Source organism: Grammomys surdaster, unplaced genomic scaffold (genome assembly GCF_004785775.1).
Source record: "Grammomys surdaster isolate TR1022 unplaced genomic scaffold, NIH_TR_1.0 125984, whole genome shotgun sequence".
Lineage (NCBI taxonomy): Eukaryota > Metazoa > Chordata > Mammalia > Rodentia > Muridae > Grammomys > Grammomys surdaster.
The window spans coordinates 794,798-818,511 of NW_021620800.1; the positions used below are offsets into that span (position 1 = coordinate 794,798).

General features: G+C 47.7%; 1 protein-coding gene across 1 annotated transcript in view; it reads left to right on the forward strand.

The window, feature by feature from the left end:
• The window catches only part of Znf536 (zinc finger protein 536), a 291,973-nt gene that overhangs the window by 198,940 nt on the left and 69,319 nt on the right, over window positions 1-23,714 (forward strand). Inside the window, exon 4 of the mRNA XM_028754150.1 lies at window positions 834-3,011. Within this exon, the coding sequence (XP_028609983.1) occupies window positions 836-3,011 (2,176 nt within the window). The 5' untranslated portion in view covers window positions 834-835. The remainder of the gene's footprint in view (window positions 1-833; window positions 3,012-23,714) is intronic.

The following is a 23,714-nucleotide window of genomic DNA, read 5'->3' on the forward strand; positions in this document are numbered from 1 at the left end:
GTGTTTCATAACCAAGGGTTAAATTTTAATCTCTGAGGTTTGCAAAGCTGCTACTAGCAGTCTCCTTAAAATTTAATATACCTCGTTAATGCTTCCTTGCAAACACTGAAGGATTTTTATGATTATAATCATGTGTTACAGCACCTAGTACTGTTTCTAAGCAGCATACTAATCAGCTTAATGAGATATTACTGCACTTTTTGTTGACTAAAGCAAAATCTCTTTTATTGTTCTAAAGCCTGTCCTTTACTTTATTTTTTCCCAAAACATTATCTTGTTTTATTATGTACCAGTAAATATCATGGTATTGGCTGTATTTTTTCCTTTGGCCAAATCATAAAATGATCTCTTTCATCTTAGACTATTGAGTGTACTAAATATAGTCAACAGAAAACAAAGTGCCCTGTTGGTCTTTCAGTGAAAGCCACTCTGCTCTAAGGCAAACTTTGGACTGAACCAACAGGTAGAGGAACTTTGTGAAGGGAAAAGAGGATTCGTTGAACACGCAGAGCCTTGTTATGTTATTAGGTGTTGAAAATAGTAAAATATTAATAATTGAAATGTGAATGAATAATTGCAGTCTGTAAATAGAAAATACAAGGAAGACGATCCATATCCAAAACAAATTGGAGGACACTGCCACATTGCATAATTGACATTAAATAATTCATCTTTTTATTATTGTTTTTGACTATAATTTCTTAGCAGTATTATGGGTAGGTAAGTCATGAAATGCAAACGTCCTCCCCACTCTCAACCCATCCCCAACTTATGTTATTGCTTTTTCCAGTCACTGTCCCTGGCTCAGTACTAAACTCTGTTTTTATTTCTAGGGATGGAAGAAGCGAGTCTGTGCCTTGGAGTGTCCTCAACGGCACCGGAAGCTGAGCCTCATCTGAGCGGCCCAGTCCTCAATGGCCAGTATGCCATGAGCCAGAAGTTGCACCAGATCACTTCCCAGCTCAGCCATGCCTTTCCTGAGTTGCACCCGAGGCCCAACCCAGAGGAGAAGCCACCTGCGGCCCTTGAGGAGAAGGCTCACGTGCCCTTGAGCGGACAGTCCATGGGCAGCCAAATGGCGTTGCTGGCCAACCAGCTGGGCCGCGATGTTGACAACAGCCTTAATGGGCGTGTGGACCTGCAGCAGTTCCTCAATGGGCAGAACCTAGGAATCATGTCTCAGATGAGTGACATTGAGGATGATGCCCGAAAGAACCGGAAGTATCCGTGTCCTCTGTGTGGCAAGCGTTTCCGGTTCAATAGCATCCTCTCCCTGCACATGCGCACTCACACTGGTGAGAAGCCATTCAAGTGCCCCTACTGCGACCACCGCGCGGCCCAAAAAGGAAACCTCAAGATTCACCTGCGGACCCACAAGCTGGGCAACTTGGGGAAGGGGCGCGGGCGGGTACGTGAGGAGAACCGTCTGCTGCACGAGCTGGAGGAGAGGGCCATCTTGCGGGACAAGCAGATGAAGGGCAGCCTGCTGCAGCCAAGGTCTGATCTCAAGCCCTTGGCACATGCCCAGCAAGCCCCGTTGGCCACTTGCAACTTGGCCTTGCCTCCCAACCACAGCGTGCCCGACGTAGCCCACCCGGCACCTTCTCCCAAGCCGGTCAATTTGCAGGAGGATTCGGTGACCCCGGCTGCGGGCTTCCGATGCACCTTTTGCAAAGGCAAATTCAAGAAGCGAGAAGAGCTGGACCGCCACATCCGCATTTTGCATAAGCCCTACAAGTGCACACTGTGTGACTTCGCGGCCTCGCAGGAGGAGGAGCTCATCAGTCACGTGGAGAAGGCCCATATCACTGCGGAGTCTGCCCAGGGCCAAGGCCCCAATGGTGGTGGAGAGCAGTCAGCAAACGAGTTCCGCTGTGAGGTATGTGGCCAGGTGTTCAGCCAGGCCTGGTTCCTGAAGGGCCACATGCGCAAGCACAAAGACTCCTTTGAACATTGCTGTCAGATCTGTGGTCGGCGCTTCAAAGAGCCTTGGTTCCTGAAGAATCACATGAAGGTCCACCTCAACAAGCTGTCGGTGAAGAACAAGTCCCCCACTGAGCCTGAGGTGTCGGTGCCCATGGGTGGCCTGTCCCAGGAGGCCCATGCTAACCTGTACTCTAGGTACCTCTCCTGCCTGCAGAGTGGCTTTATGGCCCCGGACAAAGCCAGCCTGAATGAGCCTTCCCAGCTCTATGGCAAAGGGGAGCTCCCAGCCAAGGAGAAGGAGGTTCTGGGAAAGCTACTGTCGCCCATTTCCAGTATGGCTCACAGTGTCCCCGAGGGGGACAAGCACTCCCTCCTGGGCTGCCTCAACCTCGTGCCACCACTGAAATCCAGCTGCATCGAGCGGTTGCAGGCAGCTGCCAAAGCTGCAGAAATGGACCCTGTGAATAGCTATCAGGCCTGGCAGCTCATGGCCAGGGGCATGGCCATGGAACACGGCTTCTTATCTAAAGAGCATCAGCTCACGCGCAACCACGAAGACCCTTTGGCAAACGCCGGAGTTCTGTTTGATAAGGAGAAGCGGGAGTACGTGTTAGTGGGAGCAGATGGCTCCAAGCAGAAAATGCCTGCTGATTTGGTTCACAGCACTAAAGTGGGCAATCAGAGAGACCTGCCAAATAAGCTCGACCCTCTAGAAGGCAGTCGGGAATTTTTGTCACATGGGCTCAACCAGACGCTCGAATACAACCTGCAGGGTCCCGGGAACATGAAAGAGAAGCCCACTGAGTGCCCGGATTGTGGACGTGTTTTCCGAACCTACCACCAGGTGGTCGTGCATTCTCGCGTCCACAAGCGGGACCGCAAGAGTGACGAGGATGCTCTACACGTGGGTGTGGGCCTGGAGGAGCGGCGAGGCTCAGGCAGCGACCAGGAGTCCCAGTCAGTGAGCCGCTCCACCACACCTGGCTCCTCTAACGTGACTGAGGAGAGTGGGGCCGGAGGTGGCCTGTCGCAGACCGGAAGCGCCCAAGAGGATAGTCCACACCCCTCTTCACCATCTTCCTCAGGTAGGTTGGCAAGAGGAAAGGGGATTAGTAGAAGGACCCTGCCTCCTGCACGAAGCTGCTTGGTTCTCTGCACACTGGTCTCAGGCCTAAAGATGGTTCTGGGGTTAGTGCAGCTGGACCACAAAACATGGCAGACTGGAGGCTAGACAGTGTCTATTTCCTTCAGGGTGATGCCCTTTGTCCTTTCGACCTTGAACCATGGCTATCAGCAAACGACAGCTGAACCTCATTACCGGTGGTAAGGAGGGTAGCATGCTTTTTGATAGCTCAGCTTAGCCTTCCCCTGCTGCTGTTCAGTTCCATTTGTAGTCTAGCTTCATTCTTAGCTTTGTCTCTGGAACCCAGGAGCTGATGTTTGGCTCCAGATATGGATGCAAATGTAGAGGGTAACCATTCCAAACCCCTTAATTGTATCCACACAAACCTTTCTTTTGAGAGTTCTCTCCCTCCTCTATGCCCTGTCCTGTTCTGAAATTCCAACCTGGCCCACCTGCCCCGAGAGTCACACCACTTTCCCCTCTGATGGTTTTAGCCAAGCACAGAGGTTTGAAACGCAGATGTATGCCTGTGAGTCTTCCACTGCACTGCGTTGCATGGGCGATACAGTTCTAGGATCTAAAATAGCAAAGCAGAAAAATCTGTCATCAAAGATGTCTATGAAATGCTGAAGCATCCTGGCCCTGTTTGGGGGGGGGGGAAAGAAAAGAAATAGAAGGAAGGAAAAATAAATATACTAGTCTAAGATGGCTAAATTAAAATAGCTACCTAAGAGCAGGTAAGAGGTTGCCTTCATCTGTATTTCCAAAGTCCCTTTACTAATGGATAGTAAATTGAAAGTTATATCTCCAGCCCTTTATAAAGAAAGCACCTTGCTAATACTGTAATCATTCTACTGCCTAACAACAGAGGAAATCATGCCATAACAAATACCCTGTTACTAATGGCAACATTGATTTCTGCAATCAGCCATTAAGTCTAGAAAATGAAAGACAGTTTGAGGCACCTCGAGGCATCGCATTGCCCACTGTTAAAGATGTGGCAGTGTGCTGCTGAGGGTCGTTTTTTAAAAGTTTCTCTCTCTCTCTCTCTCTCTCTCTCTCTCTCTCTCTCTCTCTCTGTGTGTGTGTGTGTGTGCGCATGTGTGTCTTCGTTCTGTTATTTGGCTGTTATTTCTGTTGTAGAGGCGATTCACTGCTGTAGTTACTAACTAGATGCCATTACATTTTGTTGATGTTCTCTCACTTCAGCTTCCATTTCTTCTAGAGCAAAACTAGTGCTAGAATAAACGTGTGTGTGTGTATGTGTGCGCGCGCGCTCGCACACGATGCACGAACTTGTATGTGCCCACTCACGAGTGTGTGTGCCGGCTTATTACAGGCCAGTAAAGAATTGTTAATACACATAAATCTGAACTACACATTCCAGAGATTCCGATAGCACTTAATGCTGCTGCTTAAATACCCATGAAACACACTGTCTGCTCATGGAATCCTGGACTTGCTGGCGATTTATTACTGACGAGATGCTTCAGGAGAGTCTAACAAGGATGTGAGGACCACAGGGGGATGAGGTCACACTACATGGAGGGGCCTTGTCTGTTAGAGAAGTTGCCAAGTTGTCCTGCCTGTTGGTGGGTGGGAGCTCTGTCAAGATGGGTCCCCACATGCGAGTTGGTGAGCTCCAGGTGTCTCTCTGCTCTCTCCAGGGACTCTCTCTAACATCTTGGAAAGGGGTGTCTTCCACTGTCTGTATTCCGCTGTCGCATCAGGGGCAGAGATCAGGAAGCAGACTGGATTCTCTAAGTTTCTGGAGCAACATGGTTTTCACTGACAGATTTCATTCCCTCTCCCAGACCTGCTAAAACAAGAGGGCCTTAGCATAAAATCTAATACCAAATGTTCAGCTCTATTAAGGACATGTTTACTATGTTTTTATCACCTTCTGGCCAAGTGATAGCCAGCTGCTTGCTGCTTCCCCATCTCCAAACACTATCGGAAGAAAAAAAAAAACACACACACACCAAACCCCAGACTTACTTATTTATTGTTAAGAGAAGCAACCTTGGTCAAAAGCGATCATACTTGGGCTGGCATTAGCTCTCCACTTTTATTTTCCTCGGTGAGGGATTTTTACAATGAATACTGATTCTTTCATTTGGGGTTTGACTTCTTTGTTTTTCTTCATATTCAAATCAGACTCTTTCATAATTTTCTAAGTGGGGAAATGGATGGCATGCCCATTCTGCAGCCCAAATCAGCTGCGTGTCTGAGGGCATTCAGGTCTGGCTGGGATTTAGGATTCTCGACCAAATCTGGTTCATTTTCCCTCTTTCTAACAAGTGAGAATTGGGTAAAGTGCGATTCAAAGACACATTTAAATAAAACTCTTGACACAATGGTATTTTTATTGTTACCTGTTAGAAACCTGCAAGGTGAAGGGGAGGAGAAAAATTTAAGCTCTTAAGTAAAGGGGGGAAAAGTACTTATTAAGGCTTCTATTAAGAAATAACTGCAAAACACGGCCTTACAAATTTCTCAGAGTGCATAACAATGTCACAAAACTTCATTTGCATGGCTTGATTCTTTTTTTGTTGAAAACTGGGTCAGTAGGGCCTGAGAAACTATTTTTTCAGATCTTAACCAATGAATTCTTCTTTATAAATCGCTGCTCTTAACATGATAGTAGTTTTGAATTCATCATAAAAAAAACCTTTTTAGCAGAGCCTCTTAGAATAGATCTCTAGAAGAAGGCTTACAATGAGTGGCAGAGACGTCCTTTGTTATCTGATGTAATTCTTTGCAAAGGAGGATTGGGAACCGAGTGGCTGTTTAAAAATGTCTTGCTCAGACCGAGACGAAGAAGGGGTCAAGTTTGCAATCAAACAGTTATTGCCAAGATGGGCGACTGTCACTGGCTAGGCTAATGTGGGATGCAGCTGTTTGTTATGTGAGCAAAAGAATGTTTGAATCAGTGAACATGTGAAAATGATTCCAGTGAACCAGAAAATGTGTTTGTTCTTTTGCCTCTCCAAACTGCTGGGAACCGAGCGTAAGATCAACCGCGAGAACCAGGACCTCTGACAGGCAGAGGGGTCATATTTTCTAACAGGAAAGCAAGCAGCAAGGACTTAACACACAGATCAGCCCCCCCCCCCCCATCTCCCTTTGTTGTTTTTGTTTGTTTGTTTGTTGTTTGATTTATTTATAATTTCACACCATAGTACATGTCGTTTTCTTCTGTGTGCAGTGCAAAGTGAAACTATTTGGAGAGAGTCAGCTTATAAATTTTACTCTTTTATGACATTTAAAAAGCGGGGCGGTCGTTCTGATGCCTCCCGGTTCTCTGGCTTGCCTGCAAAGGCTCTGATGACATTAATCTCCTCCGCATCTTTCCCTACAACCTCCTCTCAAACCACCGCTGTATCCTAGCTTCTGCTCCGAGTCAGAAAACAACTGAAGTTCTGTTTCTTCAGATTTTGCTTTGGAAATCATGCTTTAGTGTAATTAAAACTTAATGTACTAAGAAAGGATACTGTTCATTATATCCAACAGGGCAGTTACCTTCCGAATCCCCCATCATTTTGGAGAGGGGATAATTGAAGTGTTGATGGTGGGAAGGGGGTAATTGAATGCATTGACCCTCCGAAAGTTGCATGATCAATGGAAGTCAGGGAGGGAGAGATACAAAGATGGAAATATCGTTGGGAGGGAGAGATACAAAGATGGAAATATCGTTAACCCCTACTTCTTCTGCTATAGCATTTTGAGTTGGACAAGGATTATTTGATCAGCTGGGCTAAAAGCCTTGGGGGTCGGTCTGCTTTTGTTGCTCGAATGCATTCCTGAGATGCTAGGTCTCCATCCCGCCTAGGCCCATTGACCACTGCATCAAAGGCCTTTATCCAGACTTCCCTGCAATACATTGGTGATAGTGATATGATAGATTTCTTCCTTTCCCACCTTCTCTCTTGCGATTCACCTCCCCGCCCCCACTCAAGATAACCATTGCCTGTTCCACACAAACAAATCCATCAAAAGATGTTTTTAAAAAAACAAAAAGAAAAGAAAAATCTAAGTCAGAGGATTAAGGTCTCCTTTTCTCTTTTCTTTTTAAAATTTTTTTCTTTTCTTTTTTTTCTTTTTCTTTTTTCTTTTTTTTTTTTTTTTTGCTTGTGCATTCCAATTGTTCTTAAAATATTTGGCAATGTCAATTAGTAACTGAGCAGAGTTAGCTGATGAACACAATTTTCCAGTAGACTGAGCACCCTATTGTTGCCGAGCGAACAGCAGATTTCTGAGGTCATTATCATTCGCTGGTTGCTTGGCCCAGCTGCTTCCTGCTGCAAAAGCCAAACTTTATACTGGAGCTCGGGGATGGCTGCAGCAACAGGGGGCTGGGAGGGGGAGAGGGGAGCTGGCTGCAGAGCCAGAGACAGTCATTATCAGCAGAGGAAACAGAAAGCAAAAGTTTAGAGGCCATTCCAGGAAAACTGCATGGGTATCAGGTTCTGCCCCCTTTTGTCACCACATTCTACCTCCAGGAGGGGAGTTAAAGGTTGGGAGAACGCCCCCCCCAGGGCGTGGCAGCAACTGACCTCTTGTAGGGCACAACTTTGGGGAAGAATCATTCCATTTATAAACTGCCGTAAGGATGCTTAACCCACCCGGAGAGCATGGGTGCCATTCCCTAATAGATAGATGAGACACTTTCGTTTTCAATTTTTAAAAGTCATTTTTTAGATGCTTTTAGAAACTTGAAATGAATAACCTCAGGGATGGCAGGCAGGAAGCAGCGTGTCATTTTGCAAAGGGACCTTTGAACAGGGGGTAGGCTGAAATTCCTTGAGTAATAAAATTTTATATGGGGGGGGGCTCACTCCTATGTCAGCTTTTTTTCTTTTTCTCTCCACTCTGACTCCGGACTCCCACCCCAACCCTAGATTCAAGGAGCTGTTTTACAGAGTTGAAAAGCTGCACTTTCTTTCTTTCTTTCTTTTTTTTTTTTTTAAGCTCAGCTGTTAAAGCCGTACACCATATGCAGCCCTTCCGTCCCCGCCGTGGGAGCATGTGCAGGCGGCCACTGTGTTTGTGGAGATTTACGGAGGCCCAGCCTGTGTGTGCCGAAGCAGTGCCCAGGCAGACGCTGGCCAAGGTCTTTCCTCCAAGTTGATGATTTGGTGGCCTCCTGCCTGGATGGATACACTGGCTGAGACTCCTGGGGAATGTCAGAGAGGGCAAGAGTCAGAGGCCTGGGTGTCCTCCCTCAGTCTTTAGCTTTTCCTGGTCCTAAGGTGGTCCGCTTACCTGGAGTAGCTTATGATGTCAGCTGACAGTCACTGGCTGTCACTTCATCTCCTTCCTCCCATGGGAGCTAAATGCTTCCCAATACTTCTTTTTAATCAACTTCCCATTCCAAGGTGGATTCTCATTGCTACGTGTTTAGCAGCAACTATCTGCAAACATACAGTGACACTCTGGGGCTTCTGTTGTCACACTTGGCCCCCTTGAATGGGGGCTGTAAGCCCTGCTTCCTTTGAGGCTGCGTGCTGCTGCCCCTTAGCAACCCAGCCAGAGAAAAATGCCCCTGGCTCTGACAGACTTCACATCGGAAGTATGGCAGAAGAGATTCTGGAGGTCTTCAGCCTCCCCTACACGCTTATAGTTTGTGGACACCATTTGGAGGACAGATGATTAGATTCCAGGCCTGTGCTTGCTCAAAGCCCAGCCAGTGTTCAGTTGATGGGCTCAGTTTATCGGTATGCAGACTGGGTACCCTCTGGTGATCCTCTCTTTCCCTCCTGGGTGTTCCAGCCCATGGGCCTCTGAGATACCCAAGGTGCTCCATGATGGTCACTCAATTGAGGAATTAATGGTCATAAGTAAAACACGGACTAGCGAACAGCAGGTGACAATGAAGCAAAGAATTAAACTGTCAGCTTTGAATACGTAGTACGTATCATGAACCGTGGTTCCCACTACGAATTTCCAACTCTCATGCCGGCTGACTGCCACCCCCTTTAGGTAGGGTGGGGCTAGAATTATCAATTTGCTTTATAAACGGGCACACATTAAGTTTGTCCAGAAGCAGGCATAGTGAGTTCAAGAGCTGCCTTTCATCCATTCCTGGTATCTTTAGATCAGTAGGAAATTCCACCCACCAGATTGACTTTACGTGTGCTGAACCAGTACAGCATCTGTTTGCAGGCTCCTTGGGGTTCTCCTGTTCACCCCACCCCCTTCTTCATCAGGTGGCCTATCCTTTGAATCCCTTCTTTGGGTTGCTTTGTACTTTGCATATAAGAAGTATATTTTCTAGAAAGGAAGGCTAGAATGTGCCTTAATTTACCCCTTGGAGGCCCAAATTTCGTGCGACCTTTGGGAAGCTTGGGGGCAAAGCTAAATTTCAAGTTCTCAGTTTTACTCTGGAATGCTCCACCAATTCCAGACTCTAGACTCCCCAGGATACTTGGGGATCTCAAGATGAAGAACGTGGAATCCATTGAGAACTCAACTTTTTAAAAATTTCTCTCTCTCTCTCTCTCTCTCTCTCTCTCTCTCTCTCTCTTTCTTTCTTTTTTTTTTTTTTTTGAATCAGGGTTTCTCTGTGTAGCCCTGACTGTCCTGGAACCAGCTCTGTAGAACAGGCTGGACTCGACCTCAGAAATCCTTCCTCAGAAATGCTTCTGCCTACCGAGTGATGAGATTAAAGTCATATGCCAACACTATACCCAGCTAGAACATTCTTGATGCCACTTTGTAAGAGCAGTGTGGAGTTATTTGGCCTGCGAAGTCGGAGAAGTGTTTTGACTGTGGAGCCGTGTGTAAATATTGAGGGTAAGGGTTTGAAACAATCGTGGAGATGGGCAGTCAGCTCTGGGCACTCAGCTAACTAATGGTGACAGCACTGCAACTTGTGTCATCTGTAAACCTGGGGTCTTCTGGTTACCCTCCCAGGTCCTCACCACCCGTGTGGGCATCTGACAGGCATTTCCCACCCTTGTTGAAGCGCTAAGCATGGCCTGGAAGGAAAATGGCTGGCAGTGACTACAGAGTACACAGAAGAGCCCTCCAAGATGAATGGAGTGAGGAGGGTGGGTAGGCAGGTGGTGGGGGCTTTGATCTCCCCAGGAATGATCGTGGCTGCAGCTGAGAGGAGCTGAGGGTCTCCCTTGCCTTTTTCTGGCAGGATGGGATGGTGGCAACATTTACTTAAGCTGTGGAGTCTGGCACAGCCGCATCTAGGCACCATCTGGAAGGCCCTTCTCAGAAAGCCACAGACCCTCCCCACAGAGCTCAGAGGAGCAGTACTTGGGCAGAGTTTGGGGATTTTTTTTCTCTTGGGTATATCTTGAGCATCCAAGCACCTGAGTAGGCTGAGTCCTCTCTGGGACTCGAATAGCTAAAGTGTGGGCTTTCCCTCTGCACTGCTCTGGTTAATTTTAGAGGCAGATCTGGCTTAGGATGGCTTTGTCAGGGGGGCACTAACTGTCCCGGCTGCCTCTCCACCTATTTATTTGATGTCACATCTTGCTTCTTGCCTTTACTCAACTGTTCCAGCCGGTATAGAGACACCTTGGAAAAACAAGGCCCATTAATGTAATGGAACTAAATGCCCTGAGGAGGCAGGTTCTAGAATTCAGTGGCTAGGCTCATGACAAATAGGGCCAAAGCATATAGATCTGATACTACTCTTTACCTGATTTGCATCTTCAAAGGAAACACCAGTGTTCTGAAGCACTGAGTGTCTAAACTTTGTAACTACCTGGTGGGTGGCTGGAGCTTCACCAGGAGCTGTGCTGAAATCAAGGGGAGTGGTCTGGGTGCAATTCAACTGGCTTCTGTTTGCTTTTTCCTTACCAAGAGAAAATGAGGGCTTAGCTTCTTGTGGGGCCCTTGGGGCTCTTGTGTGACATGTGACATGTGTCTGAGAGAAGTGAGAGACACAGCACAAGCTGACTCCTTGGCTCTGCTGCCCACTACTACAGGGGTGGGGCAGGGTGGGAGGGGCATCTCCCCAAGGATGCCTGGGCAGAGTGCTCTCAGAGTGAGGGTGTAAGGAAGTGTGTCCTGAGTGGCCTTAGTTTTAATACCTTGTCACTTGCTTCCCAGGATCAGGATCATTTTTCACAATCCTCGTGAGGCAGTGCATATGTCTGAGAAATCCTGCTTCCCTGTGACAGGTCTAGGACAGTCCACGGAGGAAAACATTCATTCTCTCATAGAGCATAAAGGCATCGTGTACCAATCCTGGATGACAGCCCACTCATTTCTTTCCTTGCATCTGGACTCAGGTTCAAAGCCGTCAGATGCATGAGGAAACAGGTCCCCACCTTGATGTTATCTTTATTAAAGCAGTGTGTAAGCAGTGTGTTGACACTCTGAGCTCGGTGGCCTTTGAGTGTGGGGTGCCGATTCCCTCTGCTGTCCCCAGTCATCCTGAGAAGCATTTTGGAGCGTTTCCAACTTGCCTATGCTGTGCTTAGTATCAAAAGTGGGCAGTGGTCGCTCTTTTGGAAGAATGAGTCAGATATAGTGTTGTCTTTATTGGTAAAAATATTTAAGATTTTGATAAAGCTGCTCTGTCTTATTTATTTACTTATTTATTTATTATCCATAATGGTGGAAATGATCTTCCAGGTGGACTGTGGCATGATGTCATAACCTCGGTGAGGGAGGAGCCTTGGCCTGGTTTGTGTCATTTGAAACCAGGTCTGAACTCTCTGAAATGACCTTGCTCTGGAGTGAGGGAGGCCGCTGCCCTGGGCTGCTCTTTTCTTTCTTTTTTTTTTTCTTACTATAAACTAACTTTTAATCACCTCGAACATTTAGAAGATACAGATAACTTTATAAAATGTTATTTTGAGCTAAGCATGGTGGCTCACACCTGTGAACCTAACACTTGGGAGGCTGAGGCAGGAAGATCTCAAGCGTGAAGCCTACCTGTTGGTGATTGTTTCCAAGGCCAGTCTCCATGGTCAGAGACTGTTTCAAAAACAGAAACAAGCAGACCAATTCTAAACACAACCACTCAGGAATCACCACTAAGATGATTTCAGTGTATGCCTTTCCATTCTTTATTATGCACCTGACAATGAGGTTAGCGAAGAGGTCGCATGGCACAGATTCCTGAGTAAATCTCTCCTAAGGTATATGTTCCATATTAGGTTCTGCAGGGCACATGGTATCTGTAGTAAATACTCATTGCCCTGTAACTGAAAGGGCACAGTGATGTTACAATGAAGCTTTCTTAAGCATGCAGGCTTCAGTCCTATTGTAATAGTCATCCTTCTGTTTCACTTTGGCTGTTTCAAGACAGGATCTTGATGTGTAGTCCAGGATGGTCTCAAACCTGAGAATCTGCCTCCCAAGTGCTGCAACTGGATGTGCACAGCACCATGGCCAGCATATATTTTTTTTTTTTTGCTAACTTCCTTTTTTCTTCAGAGCATCACAGAATAAGTATGTTCTCTAGGGGGAAACAGATACAGAGAAGAAATATGTATAAAATGGCTTATCTGTCATATCCACAGAACAGAGAACTTGTTTTGGGCTTTCTCACTCTGAGAGGTAACACCTCTGTGAACATTTTTTTGCGTGTTTGCATCTGGATGGTTCCAATCATGTGTGCAATTGAGTACACAGCAGTTGAGTCTGTGGTCCCAGGCAGGCATCCCCACGGCTGCAGATGTGCCACCCAGCAGTGCTCTAAGGCCATTGCTGGAGGCTGTTTCTGTGCTGGAGATTCTTGCCACATTCTTCCTATGACTATCCCCTGAAGCGAGCTCATTCCCCTCGCCTGGATACTCTTCCACCCATTCATTCACTTATAGAGCATGTGTCTCTCTGTTCAATCATTAATTCATCTGTTTACTCAGTGGAGGATGAAGCACGAAGAAGGTTCTGGATGCTGAGCAATATGTATCAGGGATGCAAAGGAGAGAAAAAAGAGAGAACGTCGTAGTCTGCAGAGGCTCACACATAGTCTAGGATCTGTAAAATGACGTGGAGTTTGGTAGACACCTCGAGGACAGGTGTCATTGTTCCACCAGGACTTCCCCACTGTCCTGTTTGTGCCCTTACGTCCTAAAGGGCTAAGGAGTTACCTAAGTAACTATTTTAATAGGCCAAATTGGTCTTGAACACTCCATCCTCCTGTCTCACACCCTGAGTGCCAGGATTATAGGTGTGCATCTCCTCGTCTGGCTGCAAGTAGCTTACTGAGCAGAGAGGAATAGCTTGTTCCCTCTGTATACAGAGCCTAACCAGTCTTGGTGATGCCAGGAGCAGGCAGGCGTGAAATATTAGTTACCTCTGTCCATACTTTCATGGCATATCCAACAGAAGCAACTGAAGGGGAGAGATGCCGGGTTCAGGAGATATAGTGCATCGTAGCAGGAAGGTATGGTGGCTGAAGTGACTTGGTCCATGGCTAAGGAAGATTGCTGTGCTAGCTTCTCACATAATACTGAACATGTGAGGGTTCTGGCCAGAAATGGGGTTGAGCAACAACTTTTAAGGGTCTCCCTTAATGCCCTCTTTACCAACAAGGCTTCAGCTCCTAGAGGTTTCACAACCTCCCAGAGCTCCACCATTGCCTGGGAACCAACATGGAGGGACATTCCACATTCAAATCACAACACACTGGCTTGCCCCTATCTGTGGTCCTTTCTCCTTGGCCACGAAGCACATCCACAGAAGGTACTGGAAGAGAGTCTAGTGTCTGAGAAAGGCAGGGAGTGCAAAGCAGGAGAGGCACAGGTCTTGGAGGAGCTGGGCACCTTGGCAGGGATGCCTGGCATTTTTTTTTTGAGTGAGAACATCATAGAAAGCCCGGTGTGTCTACACATGAGACAGGGAGGAGGCTCTGAAATTTGTCTCTTGGTCTCTGTCCACGCTTTCATTTTAGCCACTGACTCATGAACTGGGCAATTGTCATACTGTGAAATGCATTTGAACCTGTCACTGGGATTCTTAAGTAAGAGTCCCTGAATAATTGCATGACTTCATACGAGGATGTATGCTTGCTGGCATAAGCTTTGTCCATTTGACTCAAACTGACCTTTCTTTACCTAGAAACTGTGCACACCTGCTCACAGGGGCTCTGGTGCATTCTGGGCCAGACTATGTGCCCTGCATAATACCCCCTGTGGCATGCCTGCAGAAGGCATTGTTGTCGTAGATGATGTTGTCCTTGGGGGTGGGGTGGGGCGCAGGAACTACACAAGGACTCACAGGCGACCCGTGCAAACAGACACTATCTGCAGTCTCTGTTCCTTGGTGGTTTTTCTTCTTCTCATGAAGTGAAACATCACAGGCCTGACTCTGGAGCCAGAGTCAAATACACTGTGTGGTTTCATTTATTTATTTATTTCTATATTTAAGTACCATCTTGGGGTAGTCAGATGGCTCAGTGGGTAAAGATGCTTTCAGCCAAGCATGAAGGCCCAAGTTCTGTTTCTAGAGCCCACATAGTTGAAGGAGAGAACTTATCCTTGCAAGTTATCCTCTGACCTCTAGACATCCCCAGAGGTGCGACACACACACACACACACACACACACACACACACACACACATTCACACATGCACAGAAACTGCATGTGGTAGCATATGCCTTTAATCCCAGCTCTCAGCAAAGACAGCCAGGTTTACATAACGAAACTCTGTCTCAAAAACAATAAAACAACGGCAAAGGAAAAGAAAAGACAGACATCAGCTCACAGCGGAAGCTCAAATTTCACCGTGATGCTATCCCTGGTTCTGACCACGTTGCCGGGGCCACTTGAACAGCTCTCTTCCTGCTTCTGCGCCTCAGTTTGTTGAACTTCACTGTGGAGTCAGGGTGGGTAGTTGCAAAGAGTGAAATCCTTTCCAGTATTCATGTTCTCATGTCTCCTGTCTTCTTCCACTGCCTCTTTCCCTCCCCAGTATGATTGGAATGATTTGACCGTGAAATGGCCCCACCATATCCTGTGGTGGGGCTGAGTTGCCAGCTGATGGGTTGAGAGTGACTGGATTCTGAAGGCTCTGACTTTTAACCCTCGATGGATTCGTATCACACTGAGATCGCTGGAAGGTGTGTCAAGAATTCTTCCCATGGGTAAATGTAAATAGCGTCTCCCTGCTCTTCATAAGTCCACGTGACAAACCAAAGTACGATTCTACCCAAGTTCACCCTGGAGAACTGCGAGTTTGTTGGGCTTTATTTACAGAGCATGAACAAGGAGTCGCCCCAAAGCAGTCCCACTGGAAAGTCTTTGCTTGGCAATAAAGATGGCATCTCCATAGTTGTAGATAGAGATCCTCTGCCAACTAACTTTCCTTGCTCTGTATTCTCTAGTACCTCCTGAGACCCTGAGGTAACATGCACTTAGTACAGAATCATATACAAATGGCTGTGGGGTGGTGAGGGAGTGACTGGAAACTCAAGTGAGGGTTCAGTGACCTTCGGACACTGTCTTTCTTTAAGGGAATGCCACAGTCCCATATGTTTGATGGGCCTTTGCAAGCAAGTGCAGCTATTACTAGGAGCATTTTCTACAACAGACACCAGCAAAGGTAGGAGGTAGAGCCTGACTACATGAAGAAGGTCACTAGAGGTGTGTTGTTGCAGTTGCCTCTTGCATGGGCTTCTTCCTGCACATCCCTTTTTCTGATTTCTGGCTTCTGTGGTGTAAAGCATGATTTCCCACCATGTTCTCCCTCTATGGTGGATTGAACTGTCTGAACCCTTGAGCCAAAAGGCTCAAGGTTTACTTATTTATGTCAGGTACTTGATCACAGTGAAAGAAGGTCTGTTCACATCTCAGAAGTCACCATGGCCAGTGTGTAACTCTTCAGGGCGCATCTTCTGTTGGGCTCAGTAGAGGACCAGAGTTTTCAAGTCTGGGGGTGTTACAGATCTGAAGTTTGTTTTTATTTACTTTGGGGTATATATGTGGAGAAGTTGAGACAGAGTCTTGTCATGTAAGCCAAACTGGCCTCTCTAGCTTGAAACTCCCGAGGGCTGGGATTACAGCTGTATGCCACCAAATCTGGGTTCTTCACACTAATGTTTGTGTCTGAACCCCATTATGTCATCTGGTGAGTAGGAGGCTGAGTGGACCCCTTCTGTCTCCTTCCCCCTTGGGTCCTCTCCATCTCCCAGAACTCCAACATACCTGGAGGCAGAGCTCTACAGCTGCAGAGGCCCCATTTAGACCTGCATGGCTGGAGGATGTTCTCGCATGTGGGCCCTGTCTCACTGGCCCTGAGGAGTTATGTGGCCCAGCAAGGGCTCCTCAGCCTCTTGTGTTCCTTGTCAACACAGGCACGATGGTGGCACTTGTCAGTCTGTGCGTAACATAGATTGAGCACAAGAAAGCATTCCCTTGAATGGAGTCTTGTGATTGGCATGAAATGGAGATCCATTCAGCCAATGGGTCGTTGTAGTTTACACAGCACCAGAAGACTGGCCTTGCTGATTTAAACTCACTGGATCTGGTTGATATCAGCCTATGATACTGGGGAAACAGTGGGTCTGGTTAAGACAGGATGGAGTTAGCATCTGCAGTGGTCATCGGGTACTGCCTCCCTCTCCTCCTAACAAACAGGCTGCCAGAACTCAAACCTTATACCCATGTACCACCAACAGAAGAACACTCATTTCTAGGGGCCTAGTAACGTGTTTTAAAAAGATTATTTTAAAAACTGTGTGTATATCTATGTGTCTGTGCTGGGGTATAAATATTATTAGTACAGTGCCTATACAGACCAGAGGAAGGCATTGGGGAATGGCCATAGAGCAAGTTGTTTGTAGCCAGTTTGTGGGACCCACTGGCTGGTTGAAGTAGAGATCTTTCAAGCAAAAGGAGAGGCCTAATGGTTTTCCTCCTCTCCATGTAAAAACAGTGTATGATCCCAAATGCTCATCTGCTTTGGGTGAAAGGGCATGCAGGGGGTGATGCTGCAGGCTCGTGAGGAGTCCAAGTGTTCCTTGAACAGGGGGAGATGTCCTGTTTTTGAGGAAGCCTTTGCCCACCTCAGGTCAAGTAGTGTCTCAACCTGGAGCCTGGGGAGAGGCTGTGTGTAAATGGAGGCTCTGGGTAGTTGAATCACAAGGTAACGCTACGGAGTGGCAGTGCCTCTCACAGGGCCCTGTAGTCCAGCTAGGAACGGAGAAAGTTCAGAAGACAGAAGCAGCTGGAGATTCCTGGTAGAGCAGGCTGCAGGGAGATTGGAGGATACCGCTTCCTGTGAGTGCTTCTGTGGGGTTGTCCTCTCCTGTCTTCCCAGAATGGAGTAAAGAGAGGAGGTGGCTGGTGTTGGCTCTGCTCAGTCCCAGCCGACTAGGAGCCAATTTTAAGCTCCACCTTTAGACTCGAAGCCATTCCTCCAAACTCCAACTCTGCTGAAGGTCACAAGCTTAGTGTGTCTCTCCTGGCCCAACACAGGGAGTGAGAAAGGGATGCAGCTCACCAAGGCTACAGGACCACGACCCAGGGGGCTTCTGGTTGTCAGTCTTGTGTGAGCTTACAAAAGCCTCAGTTTCCCCCATGGCGTCGAATGCCAGGGTCCCTTGTTGGGGTTCTTTACATACCCTTTATGGCAGTGTGTGGGTGCTGGGAGACAGTGAGTGACTCAAAGAGAGGATAATGCTCACACCAGCCATGTCTGGAAGTCAGCTCTCCGCTGCTCCAGTCCTTTCTGAAGAAGGGAATCCCACTGGCAGGTAGATGGGAAGAGAAAGGAGGAGGCTCTAATCCTCCTAGTGGGGTCAACCCCATCCTCTGAGGTGTAAATTAAGAGGGCCGGCTCATCTGGGAATGCTTCCAGAGGAGGGGCGGGAGCCTTTGTTGTCTTGCTAGCCTCCTGGCACCATGGACTGAACCAAGCAACCCTTTCACACTGGCTGCACTAACCTAGAACTGTTCTGGGCTGACTCTGGCCCTTGCCTTCTCAAGGTTGCTTTCAGGGCCAGAATCAGGGCTCTTCTTTTGGGGGTGAGAGTATATTTAGCCTGGTGGGTGTGGGAAGATAATTAACTGATTTCTTCTCTGTGAGTGTGTGTGTGTGTGTGTGTGTGTGTGTATAGATACTGATTGGGCTGAGTGTATATCTTGGGTTAGTACTATACGTATACTTAGGTTGGCTTAATTCCTTTGAGGGTATACCAGGGTCCCTGTACTTGTGGTGAGTGTTTAAATATGTGTTGAGGTACATGGTTTGAGAGCGAAGGTACACGTATGTGTGAGGAAGGCCCACACAACTGATGTGTACTGTACATATCACTGTGGCTCTGTGGCTGTCATGGTGTGTGTTAGGAGTGTGAATGTGTTGGCCTGATTCATGGAGTGAACCCATATTTGTTCATACATGGGTTCATAAAGGGTGTATGTGTTGATATGGTATGTGGTTGTGTTTGTTGTGTTTGGTGTATGTTGTGTGCTGTGTTAGGTGACTGCATTGATGTGTATTTGTGCTTCAGTACAGACATACTTATTGGGATGTGTGGATCTGCTCCCCCTGTGTGCCTCTCTGAATGTATAGGTTGGATGATGGCTTCTTATTAGGAAGGTAGACATCCCTGAAGCATAATGAACTACATTAAGGAAGGCTGTGTCTTCACCAGGCTCTACCCCTTTCCAGAACTCAGAGCATTGTGTATAGGGGGTTCTCCTTCTATTGCTGGCTCATCTTCAGGCAGGTGTGGCTTTGGGATTCTAGTTGGAACATACAGGAAGCCCCACTTTCTGACGTCTCACCAGGTCCTCTGTAGACTCGAGGTCCCTTGGTATAAGTTTGGACCTGAGGTTCTCAGGTTCCCGAGTCCTCCTCAGCCAGCCATGTATGAGTTGGTTTGTCCTCAACAGTGTGGCATGTAGGCCATGCTGGTTGACTCTAGAGAGAATATTTGGTGAGGGCAAAGCAGGATTCGATGCCCCCTACATCCCTCTAAGTAGCAATATATGGGGGTCTCTGTATGGATCCTGGCACCATCAGATAGCAACGGGGGAATACTATGCCCTCAGATGAGTGTGGTGTCTCCAGGTGTATGGGAGTCTCTGTGGGTCTCAGATGGGCACAGGGTATGGCTCTAGAGGTAAGCGCCTCAGTATTTGTGTGATCCCAATCTGGGACAGTGATGACCTCATCCTGCCATGGTGACCAACTCTCCAGGAGCCTCTGCAATGCTCTGAAAGTTTTCTCTCTTCCCTACTGTTCTTAGAGGTCATGGCGAGAGTACCAGCCTTATAGTTCAGTCCTTGTCAGAAGCCAGGGTGGCGCTCACTGGCTGTTGTCCCACATCCCTGGTTTGCAGACGAGGCAGAGGCTTATCTGAGCCTTTTCAGCCCCAGAAAGTGACCTTGCAGCACCTTTATAGTCAGGTGGCTAAGGTCTAGGGCCACAGTGGATGGTGTGGGTACAGCCCTGGGGATGTGAAACATGAGCCTTGGGAACTCATTAAAAGGCTAGGCCTTCAGAATGGTGTCTTGGCCTTGCCCAGTGGTTTTCAACCCGTGGGTCACAACCCCTTTGGGGTCAAATGGTCTTTTCACAGGGATCACTTATCAGATATCCTGCATATCAGATATTTACATTATAATTCATAATAGTAGCAAAAGTACAGTTATGAAATAGCAACGGAAATAATTTTATGAGCGGGAGGCAACAGGACATGAGGAGCTGTATTACAGGGTTGCAGCGTTAGGAAGGCTGAGAACCACTCTTCTAGTCAGATCTTGGGGCCCAGGTGGGCACTGAGTTTCTAAGGGTCAAAACTGAGAGGCTCTGTGCTCATAACACAGAACCGAAGAAACATCTGTTTTCTAGACTCCGAAAGAAATGTCTATCATGGGACAGAATGTGGCGGCTCAGGGCCACCATGCACTGGACAAAGATTTTTCTGGAGGTCTCATGGAGCAAATAGACAGCCAGGCAGCTCTGATTCTGCTGGAATTTGGTGATGCTAGGCCTTAGGGATTCACTGTCACTTGGCACATAGGGGAGAGAACCCTGCCATCTCCGATGGGCTAGAAGCTGGCAGGTGAGTGTGGAGGCTGTAGGTAGCAAAGGCAGAGGAGGGAGGTGCTGATTCGGGCAGGGCAGATCCCTCCAGGTAAGTTTCTCTTGTCTGAGCTCACTGCTGGGAAAGCCATGCTTTCTGAGGACTCAAGTGTGAACTGTGAAAGCTAGGAGTTCTCCAGGAGTTGATATGGAACATCCTAGAATTCCTAGAGATGGTCCCAATCTGGAGCACGGGAGCTAGTGAGGAGTGACACAGCCCAGGCTCCAGAGCGGTCACTTGAGCAGTATCCTTCCTGGCCTAGAACCCTGTGGTACTACCCGGATCTGGCTTGTGGGATCAGGTCTGTGGCAATGAAGCCCCATCACCACTTGTTACCCTGTCACTCTGCTGAGGTCCCTTCAGTGACTGTTACTTAAAAATATCCCCCACAGTGGCCCTTCAAACTGACTGCCTCTCTAGCATACATGACTTCTTTTTTGGTTTTCTCACTCTCTTCTTTATTAAGTAAGGTCTCCCTTTATAACCTGGGATAGGAAGGACTTGCAATCCCCCTGCCTCTTGAGTGATGGGATTTTAGGTGTGTGTCTCTAGGCCTCTGTTGTCCTGAGGTATACCCTGGTGGTCCTGTGGTGGAGGCTAAGAGCAGAGTGGACACATCAGACACCAGAGTTTCAGAAAAGAAATTCCACTGTCCCATCGTCAGTGCTTTTGTCTGTAGTGTGGGGAACAGAACCTAGGCCCTTGCACATGCTCTACCATGGAGCTTCCATTCCAGCCCTTGAGTTTTCAATCCTCCTGTGTCTTCTCTCTGGTTTTGGAATTATAGGTGTGCTTGACTACACCCATGGGTGCTCTCTGACTGGTGGTTCATTATGATGCCTGTGCTAATTTCTCCTGTGCTGTTTAGAGATGGAATCCCAGTCTGGGTCAATGCTGAGACCAAACACAGAGGAGGACTTGATGATCTGGCTGGGAGACACAGTGACAGGCAGTAGGTAGCGTTATACACCGCAGCTGGAATGAGGAAGAGAAAGGACCCAACAGGAAGGTGCCAGTGTCAGTGGAGCTCACAGACCAAGCAGCTAGTTGGCCAAGATTAAGAGCTGATGTTTGTATGCGCTGTGGACTGACAGCTACACCTAGACACATGTGTATGTATTCCTTCCTAGCCTAGTATTGGTCTGCTGATGGGAATAAAATAGCCTGACCAAAAGCAACTTGGAGAGAAAAGGGTTTGTTTCAGCTTATACTTTCAGTCTATCACCAAGGGAAGTCAGAACAGGAACTCAAGCAGGAACTGAAGCAAAAAAACCAAGGGGGCGGGCATTGCTTACTCTGGCTCACTTACTCTAAGCTCATGTTCAGCTAGCTTTTTTAGACAGCCTAGGACAACATGCGTAGGGATGATGCCACCCGTAGTGGATTGAACCCTCCCACTTCATCAATCAGTGCAATTTCTTACAGTCATGGCCACTGAGAAATATGTTCTGGGTAATTCCTCTTTCCATATGACTATAGGTTGTGTCAAGTTGACAATCAAAACTAACCAGCACAGATTCCCGCTACCCACATTTCCTTAACCTAGGAAAAGCATTTATACTAAGCCATGAGTACCGACTGCCAAAGCTGACTTACAGACTCTGTGAGAGCTGGGATTTCTTAAAGAAGGAAGCAGAGGCAGAAGGCAGGTGGCTAGGCAATGAGATTCAGTATGCAGTCATGCAAACAGGCAGTGAGCATTAGGGGGACAGAGTGAAGCAGGATTTTGGTAGCCTTGGGTACCAAACTCTCCTCTATCTTTTCAGAGACAGGTGGCGAACACCGAGATCAACCAGGGGGGTGGGCCACAGAGAGCTTGACTTGTGGTAACAGTGTGGAAGAGGACAGATTCATTAAGTGTCAGCTGAGGATTTAGTGAGGCCATAAATAGACTTACATTGCTCATAAAGAGGAGGTGCCTGTGGGCCTCCTGGGACACCTCCCTGTCCCAATACCTGATTGATTCAGGTCTTGTGATTATTAACCCAGGTCTTGTAGGATTATTATCAGGTCCCCTGATACCTCTAGAGCATCCCCCAACCTGTGCTTAGGGTGATGAGCCCCATGCCAATGACCATCACTTATCCCTGGAGGTTAGAAAGGGGCAGATAGTTGAGGAGAGGCAGGGCTACCTGGGGCCATGTGGGAGAAACACCAGTGGGTGCAGAGAATGTTGGTCACATCACAGGTTTCTGTCGAAGCCCTGTGGGGTATTTGCTTGAGAACAAGCAGAAGTCCACCTGGGCTCAGCCAGAGTTGAGAATGGCCAGTTGTGTTTGGAGAAAACAGTCAGAACCAAACAGCATCAAGGCTGTAATTTCACTACTTCTTTTGTAATATGTAAAATGAGCCCAATTGTGCTGTTCTAACTGCGAGGCTCCAGTGGCTGGAATGCTTGCTTCAGACAGAGTCCTCCTGTGCCTCTGCTGTCCCCTGGGTCTCAACCTCTTACCTGTGGCAGCCCAGAGCCCTTGCAGCAACATCATTGTAGCTAAGAGGGTGCAGCTGCCAAGCACCTTCTCCTTGCTGCTACTCACCCAGCTGTTTAGAAAAGGAGAGAGTCTTTCTAATCAGCCATATGGCATGCAGTTTTATTTGCCTTGGTAAGTTAAAATGCGCATTACTGGTCAGCATCCTGCATGCAAATTTTGACATTGCATTCCAGGAGTAACTCGCAGAAGCAGGGCGGCTGCAGGTTGGATCTGTGTAATTACATTGCTTTACCGGCTTGTAACACTGCCATCCCTAACTACTCTTGGTATCTCACCGCGAAGGCTGCCCGGGGATATTGCTTCGCGACGCCTGTAGCCGGAGAAAGATTATGTAAACACGGCGTGCGATCTCCAAAGTGAGTAATGAAGTTGGGTACTTGTTGCAGAAATTAATAAATGGCTGGTTTACACGTGACAGAGGAGTCTCCTGTGTGCTCACCAAGTCACCGGTATGGTGATGGATAAGTGCAGTACCAGCCCAGCCGTGGTCGATGGGGGAAATCCATCCTTGGCTGGATTGAGAGCATCACATGGGCAATTCTGGTCCAGGCCCTTAGCTTTCTACTTGACAAATAGGAACTCATCCTGCATACATCTCTCTCCTCCTCTTGTTTGTCAGTCTTTGCCCATGCTGCAAAGGACAGCCTGTCAGCCAGGCCACTGCTATCCCAGGATTCAGGACAGTGTTCCTAATGGCCCTACACCAACACTGTTATGTCCTGTCTCTCTTGTAGCTCTCAGGAAGAGATGTATAAACTGAGATCTCAACATCTTCAGGTAAGGGTAAGCTGGGCAGAGGAACTGGGCTCAGTCACCCCAAGAAGCAGAACAGTCACCATTATTTTGGCCTCGCATGCCACAAAGCTCAGGCTTAAGAACTTGCCTGGTTTCACTGAAGATGTAGTGCAGGAGAAACCACCTGAGAACAAGCTCCATCCACCCTGGAGGCTTCACTGGGTCCTGGGGTTCTGGCTTGTCATGAATTTCGACTGCATTACACTCTGTTTCCTGTTCATATTCCCAGGTCCCCTTTCACTGCCTGCAAGTGTGATCTGCCACACGGTGCTCCATTTGCACATGGTGGTGCTCCATTTGCACATGGTGGTGCTCCATTTGCACATGGTGGTGCTCCATTTGCACATGGTGGTGCTCCATTTGCACATGGT